Raw genomic sequence first — 23824 nt, forward strand, 5'->3', positions numbered from 1 at the left:
TGAAGATTGCATAAAGTAATGCCAGAAATACATCTTGGGATTTATTATTTTTTTAATAACTTTCACAATACTCTACAGCCAATAGAGAAAGATTGCAGCCCTAAACCCCCCCCCCCCCCCCCCACTCAAGGGCAAATGGTATGAACAACTGTTTCAGTAACTCATTTTGAGCTGTAATTACCACATTTAATAAGCATTAATAAAACAGTCAAATCTAACTACACCATAATGATCTCACTGAAACCATGATGTACCACCCTTCTAGATAAAACTGCAAGCCACCGTTTTCCTCACCACTGCCATAAAACCAAGGCTGCATCGCGTAAAATTGATTACATCTGTAATGCACCTCACCATTGTGAGTTGGAGTAAAACACCCAAGCCTTTTATCAAACCACTCTCTAACTGCCCTCTGTCGGCCAGGGATCAATAACAGGAAAGATTTATCAAGGAAACTGGTTGGTGATTGGAGCATATATTCATGGATACTGTAGGGTGCCCACACAATGAGGTTGGATCATGATTAACTAAAATAGTCTATTATTATTTCACATTAATGAAAATTTTATTTTTAATGAAGTTATTTAGTGAATGATAAATAATGAACTAAAATCCCAGTATAAGCTCATCCTCTAGGATTAATTTTACATACAGTAGATTACACATAAAACATATATATATATTCCAAACAAATTAATCAAAAAGACAGAGCGATATTAGACATCGCCAGTAGATATAGTTGAGTGTATTGTTTGTTACAGCCATTTTCCTCCTACATGTTCTTAGGGTTCATAGCAAAGCCTATATGACTCATCATAAAGATCATTTTACATAAGTAAGCATATCTCTGCAAAACATCAACTACCAGTTTTCCAGGGTCTGCTACATCCTTTTTTATTTCCTTACTGTTAATTCTTCCTATTGATTGCAAATATATTTCCTTTTAATTCATCCAAGGAAATAAAGAAAATACACTTTTCACAATGCTGTTCTCATGAACTGTGCTCACTGTTGCATTAATTGTACTTACATATACCGGTATATTCCTTGTCTGACACTCAAACAAGGACCTTATGAAAGGGGGTAAAACAAGCAAAATGCCAAAGATTTGTTATTTTGTAGATGTTGCATTTGAAGTGGTGATCTCAGACATCAATGCATATACACCGTCAGTAAAGAAAATATACTTGGAGTAGCACAGTTTCTAGCTTAAAAATGTGCTCGGAATATTTATACAGTTATTTATCAGTGAGAAGTAGGACACCAGTGGAAATGTGTCTGACAGGAGAGGCCTAAAGACTTAAAAAAAACAGAATCCCACAAGAGGTTTAAAAGTGGTGAGCTTAATCTACCCATATTTCATCAGAGTGAAGCATTCTGACTTGTGACAAATACTGTAACTTCAGACAGTATTGTGTTCAGGATATTGCACTATCCACAATGAAGCCGACTGGCATTGTTTATCTGAGTTTATGGTATGAACCAATGCAGTGATGGTGTTAGTCACATTTTCTTCAGATTATCAGTGTTTGGTTTATCCATGATTCTTTTACTGGCCCACATTTATAAATCTGTCTGAATGTTGTTTCAAACACACAGTTTTTCACAATGAAAAAAGTTCCATAAGTCTGTCTACAGTTTATTTTCTCCCACAGCTCATGAAATAAGTGTAAAAAGTCACTTTAAGCTATGCTATATGTGAGGTAGATTAAAACATAAGTGATAACTCGATAGAAAGCACATGCATTTACATCTTGTCTTCCATATATTATATTGATATATTCCATATCATTGAGTGAACTAAATGACTAGAATTGTTCTATTACATTTAGTTATTAAAAACATTTACATTTATAAAAAAAAAAAAAAAAAATTGGTTAAAGATTCGTATACCAGATCTTTTGGTTCACACAACTACAGTATATCTTTGCCTTTACTCTTAAATTAGGCAATTTCAATTTTAAGACATTTATTTGCATTTTATGTTCCTTTATGTCATGATTGGCTTAAGAGGCTGAACCCACATGCAGAACACCACAGGAAGCTGAGTAAAAGTTGAACAGAGTTTATTGAAAAACACACAGAGTAGTTATGAGCTGGTTCTGGTACAGGTCCGGGACTGGAATCACTGACATCTGCAGAGATGGATAGTTTGATTAGCCAGGCAGCAAGGTGACTTGTCGAGTGTGTTAATTCAGAATGTACCTAGATGAGGTTCTGGCAGATCCTTTGAGAGGGGGGGGAACCGGTTGGGTCCAGAGACTGTAGATTCAGCAGGGAACTCAGTGGCAGCAGCATCTAGCTTCTGACTCGTGAGTTTCAGACCTTGACTTGGTTTCCTAGCTCTTCCTTGAGAGCTGTTGGGGGTCCAGAGACTGTAGATTCAGCAGGGAGCTCAGCGGCAGCAGCGTCTAGCTTCTGACTCGTGAGTTTCAGACCTTGACTTGGTTTCCTAGCTCTTCCTTGAGAGCTGTTGGGGGAATCCAGACTGATGTCTTCGGGTTTGGCTTCCTTGGGCATGCAGGCAGGTTTCCAGACAAAGCTCATCAAGAGCTTCAGACTTTGATCAGGTTTCCTATGAGGCAGAGAAGACAGAGGCAGGTTAGAATCTAGTTTCTCTCTAGAGTCTACTAGGGTTCTATAAATTAACAGAGGCTCAGGTTTCGCTAACCAAACTTGGTCAACACTGCAGCGTTGAAGGAAGGTCTGGCTGCTGCTTATGTAGGAAGGTCTCCTGATGGGCTGATGAGCTTCAGGTGTGCTGGAGGGCTCCAGCCCAGGAGACCCACAGCACTCTCTGCTCGAGAAAGATGGTAAATCTCCAGATCCCAACAGTAACCCCAGTCCCTAACAGAAGACATAAAACAGAAGAGGATCCTCGGCGCCCTCTGGTGGGCAAAGCCTCAGGATCCCAACACTTTACATTTAAAACAGACATTAAAAAAGGCTTCAGTGACATTAGGTGTGCCAATCAAGGAACCTTAACAGCCTAATATGTTTTTTTACAGTTAAAACAGATAAAACAGATCAGATTGACTTTTCTAGCTCTCAGATTACCTGATTTTGAAGTTCTTGCTGAATCAGTCTGTAATCCATGTAAGCCTCAACTAAGGCTTATACACCAAATTAATCACGACCAATGAATTCAGACACTTCCAATAACACCACAGTGGCAGTACTTTATGTGTCCAACATATTTTGTAATCTTCTGTCAGTCACATTGCCAAGAAATAATGATCTGATTTATCTAGCTGGTGAGTGAGTAAGTTATTGCCATCACAGCTCAAAAGAAGCTGATCACAGGAATAGCTAAATAAATTTAACTTTATTGATCTCACAATGGAGAAGTTAACTCTCTGCATTTAACCCACCCCCTACTGAGAGCAGTTGGCTGTCACTGTGCAGGGCTCTGGGAGAAATCAGGGGTTAGGGTCTTGCTCAGAGACCCAGAGTGGCAGTCTGTTTGGGTTTTGAACTCATAACCTCAGGATTCCAAGCCCTAAGCCCTAACCACTAGGCTGCTGCTCCCCCTATAATAATAATAATAAAAAAATTATAATAATATCACTCTGCATTCAACCCGTCAAGCAGTGGGCTGCCATTGTGCTTCTCCCAGGGAGCAGTTTGAGGGTTAAGACTGTTGCTCAAGGAGGCAGGGCATGGGGCTTGAACTCAAAACCTGTGGGATGCAAGCACAACGCCCTAACCACTAGGCCACCACTCATCACTAAGGGAAACTTAATTTATTTCTGGTTCAGTACTACTTGGAAAATAACTCCTCAGAAGGAATTTTTCTTTGTCTCCAGTAGGCTGTCTTAAGGAACATTGAGTTACAGGTGCTGGTCATAAAATTAGAATATCATGAAAAAGTAGATTGATTTCAGTAATTCCATTTAAAAAGTGAAACTTGTATATTATATTCATACATTACATACAAACTCATATATTTCAGATATTTATTTTGTTTAATTTTGATGATTACAAATGACAACAAATGAAAATCCCAAATTCATCATATCAGAAAATTAGAATATTACTGAAGACCAATAAAAACAAAGGATTTATAGAAATGTTGGCCAACTGAAAAGTATGAACATGAAAAGTATGAGCATGTACAGCACTCAGTATTTAGTTGGGCCTCCTTTGGCCTGTATTACTGCAGCAATGCGGCGTGGCATGGAGTCGATCAGTCTGTGGCACTGCTCAGGTGTTATGATAGCCCAGGTTGCTCTAATAGTGGCTTTTAGCTCTTCTGAATTGTTGGGTCTGGTGTATTGCATCTTCTTCTTCACAATACCCCATAGATTTTCTATGGGGTTAAGGTCAGGAGAGTTTGCTGGCCAATTAAGAACAGGGATACCATGGTCCTTCAACCAGGTACTGGTAGCTTTGGCACTGTGTGCAGGTGCCAAGTCCTGTTGGAAAATGAAATCTGCATCTCCAAAAAGTTGGTCAGCTGCAGGAAGCATGAAGTGCTCTAAAACTTCCTGGTATGTGGCTGCGTTGACCCTGGACCTCAGAAAACACAATGGACCAACACCAGCAGATGACATGGCACCCCAAACCATCACTGACTGTGGAAACTTTACACTGGACTTCAAGCAACGTGGATGAAGTGCCTCTCTTCTTTTCCTCCAGACTCTGGGACCTTGATTTCCAAAGGAAATGCAAAATTTACTTTCATCAGAGAACATGACTTTGGACCACTCACCAGCAGTCCAGTCCTGTTTCTCTTTAGCCCAGGCAAGACGCTTCTGACGCTGTCTGTGGTTCAAGAGTGGCTTGACACAAGGAATGCGACAGCAGAAACCCATGTCTTTCATACGTCTGTGTGTGGTGGTTCTTGAAGCACTCACTCCAGCTGCAGTCCACTCTTTGTGAATCTCCCCCACATTTTTGAATGGGTTTTGTTTCACAATCCTCTCCAGGGTGCGGTTATCTCTCTTGCTTGTACACTTTTTTCGACCACATCTTTTCCTTCCCTTCGCCTCTCTATTAATGTGCTTGGACACTGAGCTCTGTGAACAGCCAGCCTCTTTAGCGATGACCTTTTGTGTCTTGCCCTCCTTGTGCAAGGTGTTGATGGTCGTCTTTTGGACAACTGTCAAGTCAGCAGTCTTCCCCATGATTGTGTAGCCTATAGAACTAGACTGAAAGACCATTTAAAGGCTTTTGCAGGTGGTTTGAGTTAATTAGCTGATTAGAGTGTGGCACCAGGGGCCATCAATTTTGAACCTTTTCACAATATTCTAATTTTCTGATATGATGAATTTGAGATTTTCATTTGTTGTCATTTGTAATCATCAAAATTAAACAAAATAAACATCTGAAATATATGAGTTTGTATGTAATGTATGAATATAATATACAAGTTTCACTTTTTAAATGGAATTACTGAAATCAATCTACTTTTTCATGATATTCTAATTTTATGACCAGCACCTGTAAGCTTAGCTAGTAGTAACTTCAGCCATTAACTCGGAGAGCTGCTGATGTATGAAGTACAGAACAAGGAAGTTACACTACACACAGACTTGTTCTAAATTTAAATAAGTGAAGAAGAAAATAAAGAATCTGACTAGATTCGGTTCGTTCAAACAAATGTTTCACTTGATTGAGTGAATTATTACTCAACAAGACAGCACTACTCTAAGTCATGTTTTGCTGTTTGTGTGGAACCACAAACAGAGTCAAGGTGGGAAGGAGTATGGTTAAATATAAATTTAATATTGAACTAATGCAAACATAAAACAAATCAATGGTAACAAACTTAAATCAAAAACACTGGAATCATACAGGAAGAAAAAAAAAACCATTTAAACAAAGAACCTGACAAGACACTGAAAAAAGTGTTCGGACACAGTGCTAAAGGTTCATATATCACAGACACCAAACCGACAAGAAGAAACAGAAAAAAAAATGGAGGATAATGTTAAAAACAATAAATGGAACCATAAGGAAAGTGCACAGGAAAAATGAACACAACAGAAGTGATAGGAGTAAACTAAGACCTCTTAGTTGGTTGTATGAAACTCTGAATACATAAGAACTGAAAAGGTTAAACACATATACAACCACAAGAGTCCATAATACCAAGACACACTTTAACTTAGACATACAGGTGCTGGTCATAAAATTAGAATATCATGAAAAAGTAGATTGATTTCAGTAATTCCATTTAAAAAGTGAAACTTGTATATTATATTCATACATTACATACAAACTCATATATTTCAGATGTTTATTTTGTTTAATTTTGATGATTACAAATGACAACAAATGAAAATCCTAAATTCATCATATCAGAAAATTAGAATATTACTGAAGACCAATAAAAACAAAGGATTTATAGAAATGTTGGCCAACTGAAAAGTATGAACATGAAAAGTATGAGCATGTACAGCACTCAGTATTTAGTTGGGCCTCCTTTGGCCTGTATTACTGCAGCAATGCGGCGTGGCATGGAGTCGATCAGTCTGTGGCACTGCTCAGGTGTTATGATAGCCCAGGTTGCTCTAATAGTGGCTTTTAGCTCTTCTGAATTGTTGGGTCTGGTGTATTGCATCTTCTTCTTCACAATACCCCATAGATTTTCTATGGGGTTAAGGTCAGGAGAGTTTGCTGGCCAATTAAGAACAGGGATACCATGGTCCTTCAACCAGGTACTGGTAGCTTTGGCACTGTGTGCAGGTGCCAAGTCCTGTTGGAAAATGAAATCTGCATCTCCAAAAAGTTGGTCAGCTGCAGGAAGCATGAAGTGCTCTAAAACTTCCTGGTATGTGGCTGCGTTGACCCTGGACCTCAGAAAACACAATGGACCAACACCAGCAGATGACATGGCACCCCAAACCATCACTGACTGTGGAAACTTTACACTGGACTTCAAGCAACGTGGATGAAGTGCCTCTCTTCTTTTCCTCCAGACTCTGGGACCTTGATTTCCAAAGGAAATGCAAAATTTACTTTCATCAGAGAACATGACTTTGGACCACTCACCAGCAGTCCAGTCCTGTTTCTCTTTAGCCCAGGCAAGACGCTTCTGACGCTGTCTGTGGTTCAAGAGTGGCTTGACACAAGGAATGCGACAGCAGAAACCCATGTCTTTCATACGTCTGTGTGTGGTGGTTCTTGAAGCACTCACTCCAGCTGCAGTCCACTCTTTGTGAATCTCCCCCACATTTTTGAATGGGTTTTGTTTCACAATCCTCTCCAGGGTGCGGTTATCTCTCTTGCTTGTACACTTTTTTCGACCACATCTTTTCCTTCCCTTCGCCTCTCTATTAATGTGCTTGGACACTGAGCTCTGTGAACAGCCAGCCTCTTTAGCGATGACCTTTTGTGTCTTGCCCTCCTTGTGCAAGGTGTCGATGGTCGTCTTTTGGACAACTGTCAAGTCAGCAGTCTTCCCCATGATTGTGTAGCCTATAGAACTAGACTGAAAGACCATTTAAAGGCTTTTGCAGGTGGTTTGAGTTAATTAGCTGATTAGAGTGTGGCACCAGGGGCCATCAATTTTGAACCTTTTCACAATATTCTAATTTTCTGATATGATGAATTTGAGATTTTCATTTGTTGTCATTTGTAATCATCAAAATTAAACAAAATAAACATCTGAAATATATGAGTTTGTATGTAATGTATGAATATAATATACAAGTTTCACTTTTTAAATGGAATTACTGAAATCAATCTACTTTTTCATGATATTCTAATTTTATGACCAGCACCTGTACAGTAGAGAAACCAAAGATGTTGCTACATCTGATGATTTCTATCAAAAAAACTACAAGGTCATAAACAACACTGGTAGCAGCTGTAGAGGCCCGTAAATTTCAACTGGTTCATAAGCCAGCTGCAAAAAATAGATTAACAAGCAATTATAGCGCAGCCTCCCTTTTTTAGCAGCTGTGACAAGAAAAGCTTTGTTGATTTTTGGGGAATTTTCTCAAAAGTTTTTTTTTTGTTGTTGTTGTTATAAAATGCTTTAAAGCTACAGTGTGTAATAATTACAGGCATATAAAGTCAGAAATTTAATATATTATACATAACTATGTTATTTATCATCACCTATGAGCTCAGCCTTTTAACCATAATATTTGCGTTGCCTTAGAATTCGTTATTTATAATTACATAGGAGCGGGTCTCGCAGCCATGGAGGCTGACATCTTTGCGCTACAGCAAGCGCAGAGGCAACAAACTAGCGATTGCGAGATCTCCCATGACGCTCAAAAATAACTACGGCAAGTTGAGAGAGATTAACTGAGACGGTACTGAACAGTAGATGGCAGTATTATGCCTGAGAAGCGTTTAGTCTGCCTGAAACCAAAGAAGAAGAAGAAGCAGGTATACTGCGCCTCAGTAACAAGAAAGGTGAACAAGGCGGCAGGCGTGAGTGACTTTGCAAACTGTTTGGCACTGTGTGGCCAAACATCAGACGAATGGAGGATCATGCCTACTCTGTATCACAACGAAAAGCGGCGGACACCGAACCCCCGTCATCTAAGAAGCGGAAACACGACGAGAATAAACGCAAGCGTGACAAGAAACGGCAAAAAACACGGATCAACATTGGCACGGCATTTACACGATGGAAGTCACTGATGGAGGAAAAAGGTTTTCAAAGTGACGCTCAAGTTGCCAGTTTTCTCTTGGACAGGTAATTAATCCTACACACACAATTGTCTAATATCACTGCAGTTTTTGGAGTACAGGATGCTCAGACCTGTCTAAAACAATAACATGCTGCGTGATGATGCTGTTACTCTCCAGTATACTTATTCAGCAACGTCCCTGACGTTTCACAGGTAATGATTCAGTAATTTTCTGTAAAATAATTTTCTGGATATATACCTCGGTTACTTCTCTCCGGCTCCTTTGGAGATCTTCAAGCCTTTCCTCCTCTGCTCTCACCCCGCTGGCTCCCCTCTCTCGCCTGGCCCTAGCTGCACGGCCTCCCTGCCTTCGCCCTCGTCCTCTCCCTCTCCCTCGCGTTGTAACCCCCGTGCCACCAAAATGACTTGGACTCTGTAAACGGGGGATATATATTCTTCCAGCGAACACAATCTCGCTGTTAAACCAATGACTACAATTACTTCGTCTGTTTATATCACCATGCAAAGCAGCTCACCAAGACGTCACAACGATGTAGAAAAAATAACGGGTATATTTATTATCTTAAGTCTACATGAAATCTATACCCTACACAGACTAATGAAATACTATCTGTAAAATTATCTATGTAAACAAACCTCATCACTTGAGAGGGTAGGTGATGTGGACGTCGTAGAAGAAATTTTGTCCCGTAACGCTCGCCGTACTGTTGGGGGGGAGAAGCGGTGGGGGGGAGATGTTCATGTTGCTGCGGTCTGTAGTCTGACCGCTAGATGTCGCTGAAAATTACACACTGTAGCTTTAAAAAATGTTAAAGAGGGTTGTTAGTTATTTCATTATAACATTTCAAAATGTTTTTTTTTCAGCTCTAAAGTATGATAGAGTGTATATGTTAAGGTAATATGTGGGAAATATATTTTTCTGTATACTCAACAAGTACATTTTGATGGTGTATTCATTTTTCCGTTGTAACATGAAAATCGCACTAGGATTAAACTTGAAATCAAGATTTAAATACTATCACTCTGCTTTTCTGTTAATCCTTTCTCTAGGCCTCACCACTCTGCAGGTTGTTCTGGACACAGCAGCTGAAAAGAAGTGGCAGGTGACAGCCATCAATGTGGGAAACCTTAAAGATGAGAGGAAGGATGAGGCTTACCGCTCACTTTTCCAAGATCTGGAGAACAAGAAAGAGAGAAGGGTGATCCTGGACTGTGAACAAGACAAAGTGAAAGACATCATGGAGCAGGTGCTACATCTATGCGTTTTTACGCTAATGTTTCTCAAAAGTAAACTATTTGTAGACAAGTTTGTATAGTAGTTCTGAACAGCATTTGGTAAAATTATTATGCAAGGGATTTTTATTTTATTAGTCAACTACTCAGTTTTTCTTTAATTTTTTATTTTTTTTCATTTATTTAATTAAAATATCCCAATAATGTGGCTATAGATAAAATTAAAACAGGTGGGAAAAACCTTGAAAGCAAAGAGCAGAAACTGCTCAATTACTGCAGAATTACCCAATTAGACCAAAAATGTATTGTTGATAAATCCATTCTATGGAACAATGTTCAACGAACTAGAACGTTCAGCTGATTTAAAATAAAGCCTTTTGACCGCTTATTTAGGCCGTACACAAAACTTTATTTAAAGGAAATAAAGGAAATTAAACAAGGCATTTTCATTTACGCTTTGACTCATTACAAAAGTTAATTAACATTTAATTCTTCAAAACATCTTTTTGGCCAAATTTTGGCTAAATGTGCTGCAGTCAGTCACCTCTCTACAGGGAAAGAGAATCTGTTCATGTAGAAATGTTTTCCTTATTTTTGAGAGATATAATTTAGTTTTATCAAAATCTATGAGCTGAGATTGTACCTCTATTCATTCACTATTGCTCAAAAATCAGATAAGGTTTAGAAATAGGAATTCAACCTTTTCCACAAAGGGGTCATAGAATTGACAGACAGGCTCTCCAGCATTGCTTTCGCCTCAAACAGCACAGTTTCTAAGCTAATCTAATGAGTAACTGTAGCATTTGAAAACCTTACAAACTTTGGACGTTTTAGGACATTAATACTCCCTTTCAGACAGAGAGACAGGTAGATAGGCTGACTATTTAATTATATAGAAACAATGGCTGTTTTCACAAGAGATATAAGTTGAAACAAAAAGGCCTTCAAGAACTCAATTTCCATTAATTTCAGTAATTTGGTTTCATCTTAACTCTACGATTTCCTTTCACAAAGCTACAGATCTAGCTTATGTTTAAATTGCTTTGTTTTATGCATGCAATACGGTACCGTGAACCACAGTAGTGGCTCCAACACTTCTGTGGCACCCAGAACAGTCTCACCTATTTTCTAAATGACTCAGCTAAAAGGTCTTAGACCTTTTCTGGCCATTCATAGATTGCATAGAGCATTGTCCCTTTATGCCTGGATGAGAAGATGATTATTAGGTATGCAAAAGATAAAATAAAAATAAACAAAACAAAAAGGTAATGTCAAAAGTAACTACATTATATCGATGCACTAGCTGAATGACTTATTTATGCCCTTCATTGCATTTACACACATATTATAACAAACACAAACATTTTTATGTGGAACTCATGTTCAAACATAATAGAACTTGAAGTTTCACAGAATGTGTCTCATATAATATTATTTCTTGCTTTATATCATATAAACAATTATTACAAATACTCCCAACTGTCGTACAAAATACCAAAAAACAGCAGGTTTCAGGAAAATGAATAATACACATACATACATACATACATACATACATACATACATACATACATACATACATACATACATACATACATACATACATACATACATACATACATACATACATACATACATACATACATACATACATACATACATATATACATACATACATACATACATACATACATACATACATACATAATAAAACATGAATAACACATATTTTATAGTTGTATTGTATATTTGCAATGAAAAAAAAAGGTCATAGGTTGGTAATGTAATAATGTGATTTACTTAGTTCTTCCATAAATATGCATTTTGTTTTGTCTCCTCAGGTCATCACAATTGGGCGACATGTTAAGGGCTATCACTATATCATTGCTAATTTGGTAAGTTTAAAAAGCTTTGAAAGGTTTGTATAAAATAAATTCTACATCCTACTGTACAATGCAATTTTTTTTCTTACTTTTAAAGTTCTGTCAGAGATCAAATGGTTTCTTCTGCTTTCAGGGTTTTGTTGATGGAGACCTTTCCAAAATTCAGTATGGCGGAGCCAACGTTTCAGGCTTTCAGATTGTGGATTTTGATCATCCTTTGGTTTCAAAGTTTGACCAACGATGGGAGGCCCTGGAAGAAAAGGAATATCCAGGAGCAGACAGCAAAATAAGGGTGAGTGTAAGGACAAATGGACAAATATGTATATTTAATTTTATCATTGCTTTAACAGAGATGTATTACAATCTATTTGCGGACAATAATTCTCTATTATCTTCTTATCTTTGAACCTTTGAAAATGACTAACCAATCAATAAATAATAAGAAAACCATTCCCATATGCTTTCAAACAAATTAGGGATACAAATTCAAAACTGAAAAAAAAAATTAATAAATAAAAACACCACAAATGCAAATGATTAAAATAACAAAAGGACAATTATAATGACTGTGTTCCAACACAGGCTTGCCACTATGATATGAAAGTTAAACATCTCTAAAACCATCATCTTGAACTAAAAGTAAACATTAGACTAATTTTGATATTAAAGCATAAAGGAAACGTTTATACACAGGAGGTGCTTCATGATATTTTAATGGGTTTAAGTGTTTCAATTTTCCTCAACCTTAAAAAATGTTTGACAGTCGAATTATTTGCTACAGACTATCCTTTCTGGATAAAAAGCTTGATATGGTAATGCAAACATGCCAATAAGTTGTATTCTAGCAAGATTTAAATTGGAAGAAAACTAAACTGCACTGCTTCATAAGAAATGCTTCTGATTATGTTGTCAAAATTTAATTTAAGTATTTTGCCATGATCTGAGGGTTTGACATACACTATTAAAGTGCATATAACCTTTTCATACTTGTTTACATTTAATTATGTTATATGTGTGTATTATTAGCTGCAAGCCATTTATTTGTAGAGTAGAGATACATTTCTGTTTATTTTCTTATGCTAGCCAGCAGGCTGCATGCTTGATAGCTCCATGGTGTTGTAGCACTAAAGGCCTGGGTTTCAATTTATGCCGGGTCTTCTGCATGGTTTGCGTGTTTCCTCATTGCATGCATGGGTTTTTTCTGGGGTCTTCAGTGTCTTTCCCAGGTTCAACCTTAGCCCATCAGCTAAAGTGTGTAGGTCTTTGTAGGGGTTAAAATGTGTGCATTGTTTGCGTGTTTCTCTGTTGCCTTGTGATTGACTGGTGACCTGCCCTAGGTGTACTCCGCTTGCCCATTGACTGCTGGGGTATAGTTTAAACTTAGGATGCAGTTTACTGGCAATTTTCATAAATATGTTTAGTTTAATGTTCGACTTATACTTAAAAACTAAAAGATCCCCATCTTATCTTCCCTCCTTTAGTATACATCAGCTCTGACCTACGATGCTGTGCAGGTGATGACGGAAGCCTTCAGATACCTACATAAGCAGCGCATTGACTTTACAAGGAGGGCTAACACAGGGGACTGTTTAGCTAATCCAGCTGTGCCTTGGGCTCAGGGAGTGGAAATTGAGCGAGCGCTGAAACAGGTAATACTCCTTCTCCAGGTTCTTTTTATAACATTAACAAAATTAGGATATGTATAGCAAATGGTAATTGATTGTTTTTGATGTATTATGACTAAGAACATATATTTTCAAAGTAAGTGTACTGGTAAAAATGTTTACTTATTTGCTCTCTCTATAATGTTTACTAATCCAATAACTCGGAATGTTGAATATTGAAGAATAGTAAATATTGAATCAGTATAAGAAGTGTATGAAATAAAGTCCTGGTAATCTTTAGGTAATTTAATAGAAATAAATGGTGTGTTGTAAAGAGTTTTATAAAATATGTTAGGCACACACATATAGGCACCCACATGTTGTTTCAGATGGATTGACTGCTTTGTTAACTTGTTGCTGCTGATCATTGAAAAATACCAGCACATGTCAAATCTAACCTGCAGCACCTCCATTTATTAATTGTACCTCCATTTGAAAAAGTTATTGTTAGTCTAAAGTAATATACACCTGATTTCTTGAATGTAAAAATGGTACTTTTTTTTTTTAATAAACAAATTAAAAACAAGGAACAGAGATTAACCTTCCTAAGATTAGCCAACCTACCAAAAGCATTTTGAGAACACACTTACAACTTGTCCAGGAGGTCACAACCGAGGTAAGAACTACATTTAAAGCTCTGCAGCATCAACTTGCCTCAGTGAAAATGAATGTTTATGGTTTAAGAATAAGAAACCGACAGGACAAAAGATGGCTAAAGAAGATGAAGTGGTACAGTATGTCCTTAAAGAATCAGTCCTTGCTCCTATAACCTTTAATGTTGCTGAAGACAATAATTCTACAAAGAGAGTGGGCAATCATTCCTTTACATTGATTTAAAAGGCTTACAAAGAGTTATTGCGAACACTTGATGCCGATTGTTGTTGTTAGGGGATATATAACCAGTTAAGGTTATATATACCCAGTTAAGTTTTTTTTATTTTTTTACAGAGCCCCAGTTTGTAGGAGGAATTATTTTCCTAAATAAATACAAATATCATTTGAAAATATTGTTTGTATATACTTGGATTACTTTTTTTCTGTTGATGATTTTAAAAAAATGTAATCTGAAAGGTGCAAATATTTTTCTGCTGCCTTTTATAAGCACTTAAATCATTCAGCTGATCATAAATACATCCCCTTTAGAGTGTCAGAGGAGATACACAGATACTTAGACCATCTGACAAGTGTGATAACATCCAGCAATGGCTGCTTCCCTCTAGCCTCTAAAGATGTCCACTTCACTTCACCGGTTTGAAACGTTGCATAGCCCACACTGACAAGAAAAATCAACTCTTCGGCAATTTTATTTTTCCTAAAGAGTTATTTCATGTTCAAATGGTAAGAATATGAAAAAGCTAGAATCAGAACTATAAAAGATGCATATTATTATTGATCGCATGCTCTGCAATGTCAAAATGCATTCACAACAAGCCTCAACAGTCTTACTGTGAGGACCAGTTGCCGTGGTAACAGGAGCTCTCCCTTAGAAAATGCCAAACACCCACAAAAATTTGAATTACCTTAATGATAAAAAACAGACTTTAGCTTTATATTCGAATGTTTTATTGTGGAATGTTTTTTTTAAATAAAAATAATATTGAAATATTTATAAGGAATCCTGTTTGATAGTTAAGGTTGGACAAAATTTACTTCATATTTCATAACATATTCTCTCGTTGGTAGCAATAAAAACATGCCACAACATTTTTGAATTTTCTATGTTTAAATATACAAATATTAAAAAACTGATTAGATAAAATAAACCTAAATAATCTTAAAGGAATAGTACACCCAAATCATGATTAGCCTTCATTTTCTACTCACCCCCATGCTGAACAACACTCTGGAGTACTTTTTTGATATCTCAAATGCATCTGGAGATCTGGGAGGCTTCTTGCTGTCTGCTGACATTCAAATAATGGAGGTCTATGGTGCCCGAGGCAGAAAGGTCCATAAAAGTCCACAAAAAACGTGTCAATATTCCTCCATACTGCTCGTCCAATGTATTCCAAGTGTCCTGAGTGGGTAGCGTCCATAATTTACTCGAAACGAGGTCATTTAGAATGTTTTTAGAGCATAAACAGTAATTTATAGGATTTCCTAAAAGCGCGTTCACGAGTCTACGGAAACCAAACCAGATGAAAGTGCGCATTCAGCTCGGCAAAGAACTCATGCTCTTCCTCAACACTGAAGTCCTCAGACATTTTTCTGTCGTTGTTTCTTTCTTTGCACAGATAAACAGCACATTTCTTCTTCTACGCTTGCATTATTGGCAGAGCAGACGCTGAATGCGCACTTTCGTCTGGTTTGGTCTGCCGCGGTGTCCTGATATCTAACAAAGTGGTCACTTTTAGCTTTGTCAGGTGTTGATCTTTTGCAGTGACACTGAAAGCAGCAGGATAAACATAGTATTTACAAATTATGATCATATGTCACTTTAAAATATCATCAAACTTTTTTTTTTCATTCTAAATAATCCTTCACGATAATGACACAGTGTCATGATGGGTCTCTGTGTTTAAACCCACATGCAGAACACCACAGGAAACGGGGTAAAAGTTAAACAGTTTATTTGAAAGAAGCACACAAGAGTATGAATGAGCAGATTCTGGTACAGGTCCGGGACTGGAATCACAGAGTAATCTGCAGAGATGAATAGTTTGGTTAGCCAGGCAGTGGTGATGACTTGTCAGGGGTTCGATTCTGGTTTGTACCTTAATGAGGTTGAGACTGATCGATGGAGAGAGGGAACCGGTTGGGTCCAGAGACTGTGGATTCAGCAGAGAGCTCAGCAGCAGCAGCGTCTAGCTTCAGACTAATGAGGTTCAGACCTTGAGTTGATTTGGGGCTGGGGAATCAGACTGATAGTCTTCAGGTTTGGCTTCCTTGGGCAGACAGGCAGGTTTCCAAGCACAAGCTCCTCCAGAGCTACAGACTTCAGTCAGGCTTTCCAAAACTGGTCAACACTCCGGCGCCGAAGACAGGTCTGGCTGCTGCTTATGTAGGAGGTCTCCTGATGGGCTGATGATCCTCAGGTGTGCTGGAGGCTCCAGCCAAGGAGACCCACAGCGCTCTCTGCTGGAGACAGGTGGCAGATCTCCAGATCCCAACAGTACCCCAGATCTCAACAGAAAAAACATAAAAACAGGAAGGGATCCTTGGCGCCCTCTGGAGGACAAGCCTCTGGATCCCAACACACAGGGCCTATTGATATTGCTGGGATATCTTCATAATATATGAAGCACACCTACAGTAGGGTGAACTAAAGTCCTGCAATGGGTCGGGTACCTGCGGGTCCCAGACGGGTCACCCGCTAGAATGCTCTTTTGCAGGTGAAAAATACATACAAATAAAAATAAACGGGTCGGGGTCGGGCAGATATTTTTTTAGTGCGGGCGGGTAGTTGGTGATTTTTTTTTTATGCTTGTGTGTTGTTATGGACATCAGAAATGTTATATTAATCAGGCACTGGGGTCACCCTTGTTGTAGCTTAAAGCCCTGCTGGCAGTGTGGGCTTCCCTCCAAAAAGGCCACAGTCAGTGCATACACGTCTGCTGCAGTGTTAATGGCGCTGTTCTGCAGCGCAGCGTACTATAGCCTATTACTTGATGTGTTAAGGGGTCGGGTTGCGGGTTAAATATCAACGGGTCGGGTCGGGTTCGGATTTGAATTAAAGATATCCGCGGGTTACGGGTCGGGTTCGGTAGTCATCCTAACGGGTTCGGGCGGGTGCGGGTTGGTAAAACTCGACCCGTGCAGGACTCTAGGGTGAACCTAAACTTAGCTACTGAAAAACATTATTGGCTCTGAATGGTGTCTTCAAAATAAGTTTTAATCAGTTTTAAGACTTGAAATAGGGACATCCTGTTGTTTCTGTGTCTGCGACACTCTAAAGAACTAATATCAGGGGACAAACTGACATAAAATAAGGTGACCAGATTTCTGAAATCAAATCTGGGGACATTTTCAGCTAAGATAAAAAGAAAGACAATAATCAGAATTAAAATAGGAAATGGGGACAGTGATGCTTCTATCCATTTTTATATATTTATTAATATTTGAACAACAAATACCGAGTGTAAAATCCAGGAATGCTCCTCTCCTATTTCCAAACATTGATCAAATTAATCAATCGATAGTGTTTATTAGTACCATCTGGTCAGTTATTCTTCCCTGTTTTCTTCCCTCTCTCTTCTCTAGTTGTAGCTGACTTCTATTTTCTCTTTCACTCTTCTAAATAGAGTTTTCCTCTTCTCTCATTCAATCTTCTTTCTATCAGTCTTCTTATCTTCTTCCTCTTCTATAAATGTTACACTAATCTAAAACAGACATAATAAAATCAAATCCCCATAAGGAGAGATAGGTAACAAAAAAATTTGAGTGTAATTCTTATATATTCCCAAAATTTAAGACTGTTTATTTAAATTATTGGTATTTCACTTACTATGAAGCAAATTTCTCTTCTCGGTCAAATATTTATTTTTTACTAAGAGGCTTTAAAGTTTCATTAAATCCAGTCACAACTTCCAAGTGCGCATCTCACAACTTCAAATCAAACTTCTTATCTCATGGATGAAGAGATGCTGAGTTTGCAAAAAAACAATTTTGTATGATCCTAATTATCCCTATTACAAAGAAACGTGTGGCCACAAAGGTGTGATGGATGCTGATGTTGAGTTTTAATCATGTCATTAAATTAAGCGTTAATTGTTGCATGTGTTGTTACTATAAGATTAATAGTAATAATAATAAAGTTGAGCATGACACCTTGAGGAACCCCGGGAGGAACCTCGGAGGCTGTAGGCTTTGCTTTGCATAGGTGGTTTGGAGTGGGGCAGTTGCGGAGGATGTGGAATTTCGGCATAGTGCTGCGCTCTGCTCCTCCTCCATACGTTCACGGCTGCCAAATAGCTAGCTAACAGCTCTTTCTGCATGCATTGTGCTTAAGCACTCGTTCTACCGTAATAACAGTCTACATGCAACATTTGCCCCTCTTTCTCAAAACTGTAAAATCGTAGACGGCTGGTCACCGTAACATACAGTAACTTTAAGAGAGTAATATTCTTACCAATTTAATGAGGTCCAAAGATGTCAATATATAAGTTATACTGACGGGGCACTTAAAATCCAAGTAAAGGCTCTTTTTTCTTATTTCTTCATTTTTATTTCTTCATTTCAGCAATGTGTCCACAAGGAGATATGAGTTGTGTTTTTCAACAACATTCCTTCCACTATTGTCAAGAGACTATGTCCCATGTTGTCTTCTATCAACTGTTCCTTAATTATGTGGAAAGAAGTGCTTTGAAAAGAGAAACTCTGTTTTTTTGGAATAGAAATGGAAATTTGGACAATTCTTCAAATATATGTTAATCTCTTCCTTTTCTCCATGCTGTATCTCAAGAGAAAGTCTCTTTACCTTTTTGTGTTGCTGATACATAGCTGCTTATCAATTCAGCATATTTACTTAAGAAAAGTACTTTTACAACATGCAAATATGCTCAGCTGTTACATACTTTTTTATTTATGGTGCTGATGTTTCTGTTGTATAAAACCCTGTTGTCAGGAACCAAGCATTCAGTGAAAGAACAAAGGTGTAGAAAAATATCGATTTATTTTCGCCACAGTACGAACGAAAAAAATCCAAATGGAGCCACAAAAGAAGATATCAACTTATACAAACCAGAGTTGACCTCTCACAATGAACACAGGGGTATTTAACCACATAGGCTGGCCTACAAACAACAAGAAGGGGAGGGAGAAAACTAAAGACAAACAAAAAATAAACCTAGACATCGAAGTCAAATCTAGAAAGCATAACTACAACACAAAGCAGCAACATCTCAAAAAATGAAACGTGCAATTAAACATCTGCCGCGTGAAAGAAACATTAAAATACAAACACTAAAATAGTTGGAGGACCCTGACAAATGTCATTGTCTGAGAATATCATACAGTGAATCAAAATTTAAAAACATTTGCCACAAACTTTTTTTCTTTGATTTCTTTGTTGCTTTTAACACCATTTTGAAATTTTGAATCAGCTAAATGTTAGATACATTTACGTTGGTTCATAAAACTCAACTTAAGGCCTTTGGAATCCTTCTGGAGATGTATCTACTTTTTTTAGGCCTGGAAGAAAGAAATTTTGAAGTTAAGACCACAATGTAAAACTTAGTTAGAGACAATGAGTTTGATCAAAGATGTACTTTGTGTTTCTTCAGGTCCGTGTGGAAGGCCTGTCTGGAAATATTCAGTTTGATCAACATGGCAAGAGAGTCAATTACTCTGTGAATATAATGGAACTAAAGAGTAATGGTCCAGTTAAGGTAAGCCGATATAAAGTAAATAATCTTCACAAAAAAGAGCTTTCTCTGCCTACTTGTGTTGTGCTTTGATATGTTTTAACTGCATACTTATAGAACAAAGCAGAAAATATGCTTTGTGAAAATTATTGAAGGAAACTAAGCCATGAAAAATATTTCTTGATTGTTTCTTACTTAATGTATTACATCCATTATTTAAAATTTAATTAAAATAAAGGTAGCTTGATTAAAATAAAATTCTATCTGTTTAAAGTTAAGTATTCAGCCTTTCCCAGTAGTACTCAGAAGAGAATACCAAGGCTTGGTACTGATAGATATTAGCCCTGTTCTTCTTCTACCTTTTGTATGGTCAATACTAAGGATGCTACAATATTATGAGTAAAAGGAAGTAAGAAATGCTCTGCAAGCCTTCAGCCCTTTGGAAATCATGATGCAATGGAAACATATAAGAATGATGCTTGTGAAATTGAAGCAACAGCTTTATGGAAAAGAAACTACCAAAAAACGCAAGTTACTCAAATGTATTGAGAAGCTGAAGCTCTCCCTTATAAAAGCTAAAACACATAAGGTGCATACATTTGTATGTGTCACACAGGGTACACGTGAATAAATACTGTGTTTGTTCATCTCTTTGATGTGGCTGTGTCATTACCTCCTGTCACACAGGTATTGTGGCATGTAGTGCCTAAGTACCACATATAAACATCAGGAGGTCCCTATGCTAAAGGAACTACAACAGGAAGAAGACAGGCTCCTTTTCCTTTCTTCTTATTTCCTGCCATCACTATTCAGACCTCACTTACCATGGTGACCACTGTCATACATCAGTTTTAGCTTAAGAGCCCTTACCAATTTGTTGTATTTGGATTGGGCCCATATCCATTCTGTTGTTGATTTTAGTGGGAACAGCAGTGGTATAGGATGTGGGAATTCATCCTCCAATCAACCTCTGTCTTTCACAGTGTTTTTCTCCTTGGGCAAGACACTTCTCCCTGTATTGCCTACTGATGGTGGTCTGAGGGCCCTTGTATGACACCTGAGTGTGACAATCTCCTGTGAATGACTATATATATTTATATCTAGCACCTTGAAAGGTGCTACATAACTCCACTTATATATAATCTTTGTGCTATATACAGCTAGATATGACTATATTCATTAGTGCAATTATTTGGCACTTACACTTATCTATGTAGTCTATGAGTTCTGGTCATCTACCATTGTTTCCAGAACTTAGTCACACATAGAATTTAACCAAGGTGGCTGTCAGTCTCTTGGCAGCCATCTATATTCAATGTTCTACAGACTTACTGGCTCAATCCAAATACCTCAAACCAGGACACTTAAAGGAATAGTACACCCAAAACATGATTAGCCTTCATTTTCTACTCACCCCCATGCTGAACAACACTCTGGAGTACTTTTTTGATATCTCAAATGCATCTGGAGATCTGGGAGGCTTCTTGCTGTCTGCTGACATTCAAATAATGGAGGTCTATGGTGCCCGAGGCAGAAAGGTCCATAAAAGTCCACAAAAAACGTGTCAATATTCCTCCATACTGCTCGCCCAATGTATTCCAAGTGTCCTGAGTGGGTAGCGTCCATAATTTACTTGAAACGAAGTCATTTAGAATGTTTTTGGAGCATAAACAGTAGTGTATAGGATTTCCTAAAAGCGCGTTCACGAGTCTACGGAAACCGCGGCAGACCAAACCAGACGAAAGTGCGCATTCAGCTCAGCAAAGAACTCATGCTCTTCCTCAACACTGAAGTCCTCAGACATTTTTCTTTTGTTGTTTCTTTCTTTGCACAGGTAAACAGCACATTTCTTCTTCTACGCTTGCATTATCGGCAGAGCAGACGCTGTACTATTCCTTTAAGCAACGGAGGAAGCACTCCAGTGAACATGATGCATGCTATCTAAATAATACTGGCAGGAAGGAGCCAGGACAAGAAAACAGGAGGCTTCCTACTGTATTGATAGTTCATTTAGCATAGGAGCTTTCTAAAACTGCTTGCCACCGCTCCTAATACTTTGCATGACCAGATTAATAAGCAGTGCCAACCTCATGGAGTTTAAAAAAATAGCTTTCTTCACTTGTAGTCTGTGTGGCACCTTCGAATGTACACAACATTATATTTTGGGTTTTATAAGGGCGAGCTTAAACAGTTTACAGCATTTGAGTAACTTTGCTTTTTGTAGCAATTTTCCCGAAGGCTGTAGACCCAATTTCACTAGTATTATTCATGTGTCTGTCCGTTGGGTAATGTCATCTGTAAGGCTGAAGCACAGCAGTCCATATCTACTCTCCTACCCTGGAAAATGTTCTTACTGCTGACCCCATGATAGATGAAGGGGTACGCAATGTTGTGCCAGTTTATTTTTTAAAAAGAACAAGCTCAGTTCACACAGTTAAAAATGAAATCGTTCATGTTCTAAGTTCACGTTTTCAAAAATTAACTAAGTTAACTAACTTTAAATTAACTAGTTTAAGTTAATTTGGCAAATTAAGCCACAAAAGGTGATGTTTCTTGCGGACCCAAAAGCAGGGATGAGTAAGGCACAGATGAGTTCCTGTAGGTTTTATGAAAAACTGAGGCAAACATCCAACACAAAAATACTGAGAACCAAAAAACCAGCACACATCATGACAAACTCATGTGGGGAGCCAGAGACGAGGAAGCAACTAACAACAACAAGGAGCCAGCACTGAAGAACTGAACAAGGAGAGTATATATGGCAGATAGAACAAAGACTGGGGTAATCAGATGATATGGATCAGGTATTTATGGAAGTGACTAGAAGAGAGCTAGGGGAAAAGAGACAGGCACAAGAGACCTAGTAGGCGCAGTTCGGACAAAAGTGTGTGTTTTTTCTGTCAAAGTTTTCCTTTACAGTATTAGTTCATAAAACTCTGCCAAATGTTTTGCAAAAGTGGCATCAGAAATTCCAGCTGATGGGTCTAAATCGCGCAAACTAGTACTAGCAGTAGACATGCTGGTCTGTCCTGCTGTTAATGCCGTTATAAGTGTCATTATTAATTGAACGGGTACGTAAGCTGTCTGTGTTTCTCATTTTTAGAGTGAACGTCGCTCTCGTTCACCGGCATTATTTCAAAACTTGTCCATTCAGTTCACCGTTCACTAAAAATATGAATGGATTCAGTGTGGGGGTAGGAGCTGGGAATAGGAAGTAGGAGCTATACTTTGAGCTACTCCGATGTAGCCAGAGTAATCAATATTAGTTATCCACCAAGGAAGAATTAAGTTTGAAATTTGATAAACAAAGTTTAGAAATTCTAATTTCGATTGAAAAGTGTTAGAGTGGCAACACTTATGCAATCAGGGTTTTTTTTTTTTACTTTCTAATAGTTATTTTTTGCTCTAACATTTTTCAATTTAACTGTAAAAGACATACTTTATGTTGTATAAATGTTTTAAAGTACTTAATGATGATTTTAAATCACAAACACTTTTTTAGCAGGGCTGTTTAATGGGGTTGGGTGATACAAACCTTAAATTTCATCAGGATTATTTGTGGCATTTATTGAGAAATTATAAAAGTTAATAAAAGTAAAGTTAGATAAAAAGTAAAACTAATAATTAGCATCAGTATTTTTTTTCAGCAATAAACTTGCCAAGCTGTCAGATGGAATAATTCCTAATATAACTGTTACAGTGCTAACTGTACAGATTATTTTCATCATGTAACATTTTCTACTAAATTAATTTCGTTTATGCTTTTTAGACAATCCTCAATAACAAAACATCAATTCTTTTAAAATAATATACGTTTAGATTAATAGTTGTCACAATAATCCTGAATTGCAATGGCAATACCTTTTTACAAGATAACAATAAATAAAAAGATATCTGACTATATAATGTATTCCATTTACATTGTATTCTATCCAAATAATACTCTGCTCCAACCTAAAAAGCCTGTTTTTTTTATGTGTCTCTCTACAGATTGGATACTGGAATGAAGTCGACAAAATGGCTGTGACCAAATCAGATGTCTTTAGCAACGACACAACAGGAATGGAAAACAAAACAGTGATTGTAACCACCATCTTGGTAAATTTGTGTTGTTTAAATGCATGTTTTTG

General features: G+C 37.7%; 1 protein-coding gene across 12 annotated transcripts in view; it reads left to right on the plus strand.

Moving 5' to 3' along the window:
* Positions 1-23824, plus strand: part of gria2b (glutamate receptor, ionotropic, AMPA 2b) — a 69829-nt gene that overhangs the window by 33200 nt on the left and 12805 nt on the right. For all 12 annotated transcript variants that reach the window (XR_005279284.1, XR_005279286.1, XR_005279285.1 and 9 more), the window contains exons 4-9: positions 9663-9859; positions 11687-11740; positions 11862-12020; positions 13210-13377; positions 19614-19718; positions 23685-23792. Coding sequence is in view for 9 of the 12 variants with exons in the window: in XM_038269089.1 (XP_038125017.1) it covers positions 9663-9859; positions 11687-11740; positions 11862-12020; positions 13210-13377; positions 19614-19718; positions 23685-23792 (791 nt within the window). In the remaining 3 variants the exon portion in view is untranslated. The remainder of the gene's footprint in view (positions 1-9662; positions 9860-11686; positions 11741-11861; positions 12021-13209; positions 13378-19613; positions 19719-23684; positions 23793-23824) is intronic.

This window comes from Cyprinodon tularosa, unplaced genomic scaffold, assembly GCF_016077235.1.
Source record: "Cyprinodon tularosa strain WSP-4 unplaced genomic scaffold, ASM1607723v1 ctg72, whole genome shotgun sequence".
Taxonomy (NCBI): Eukaryota; Metazoa; Chordata; class Actinopteri; order Cyprinodontiformes; family Cyprinodontidae; genus Cyprinodon; species Cyprinodon tularosa.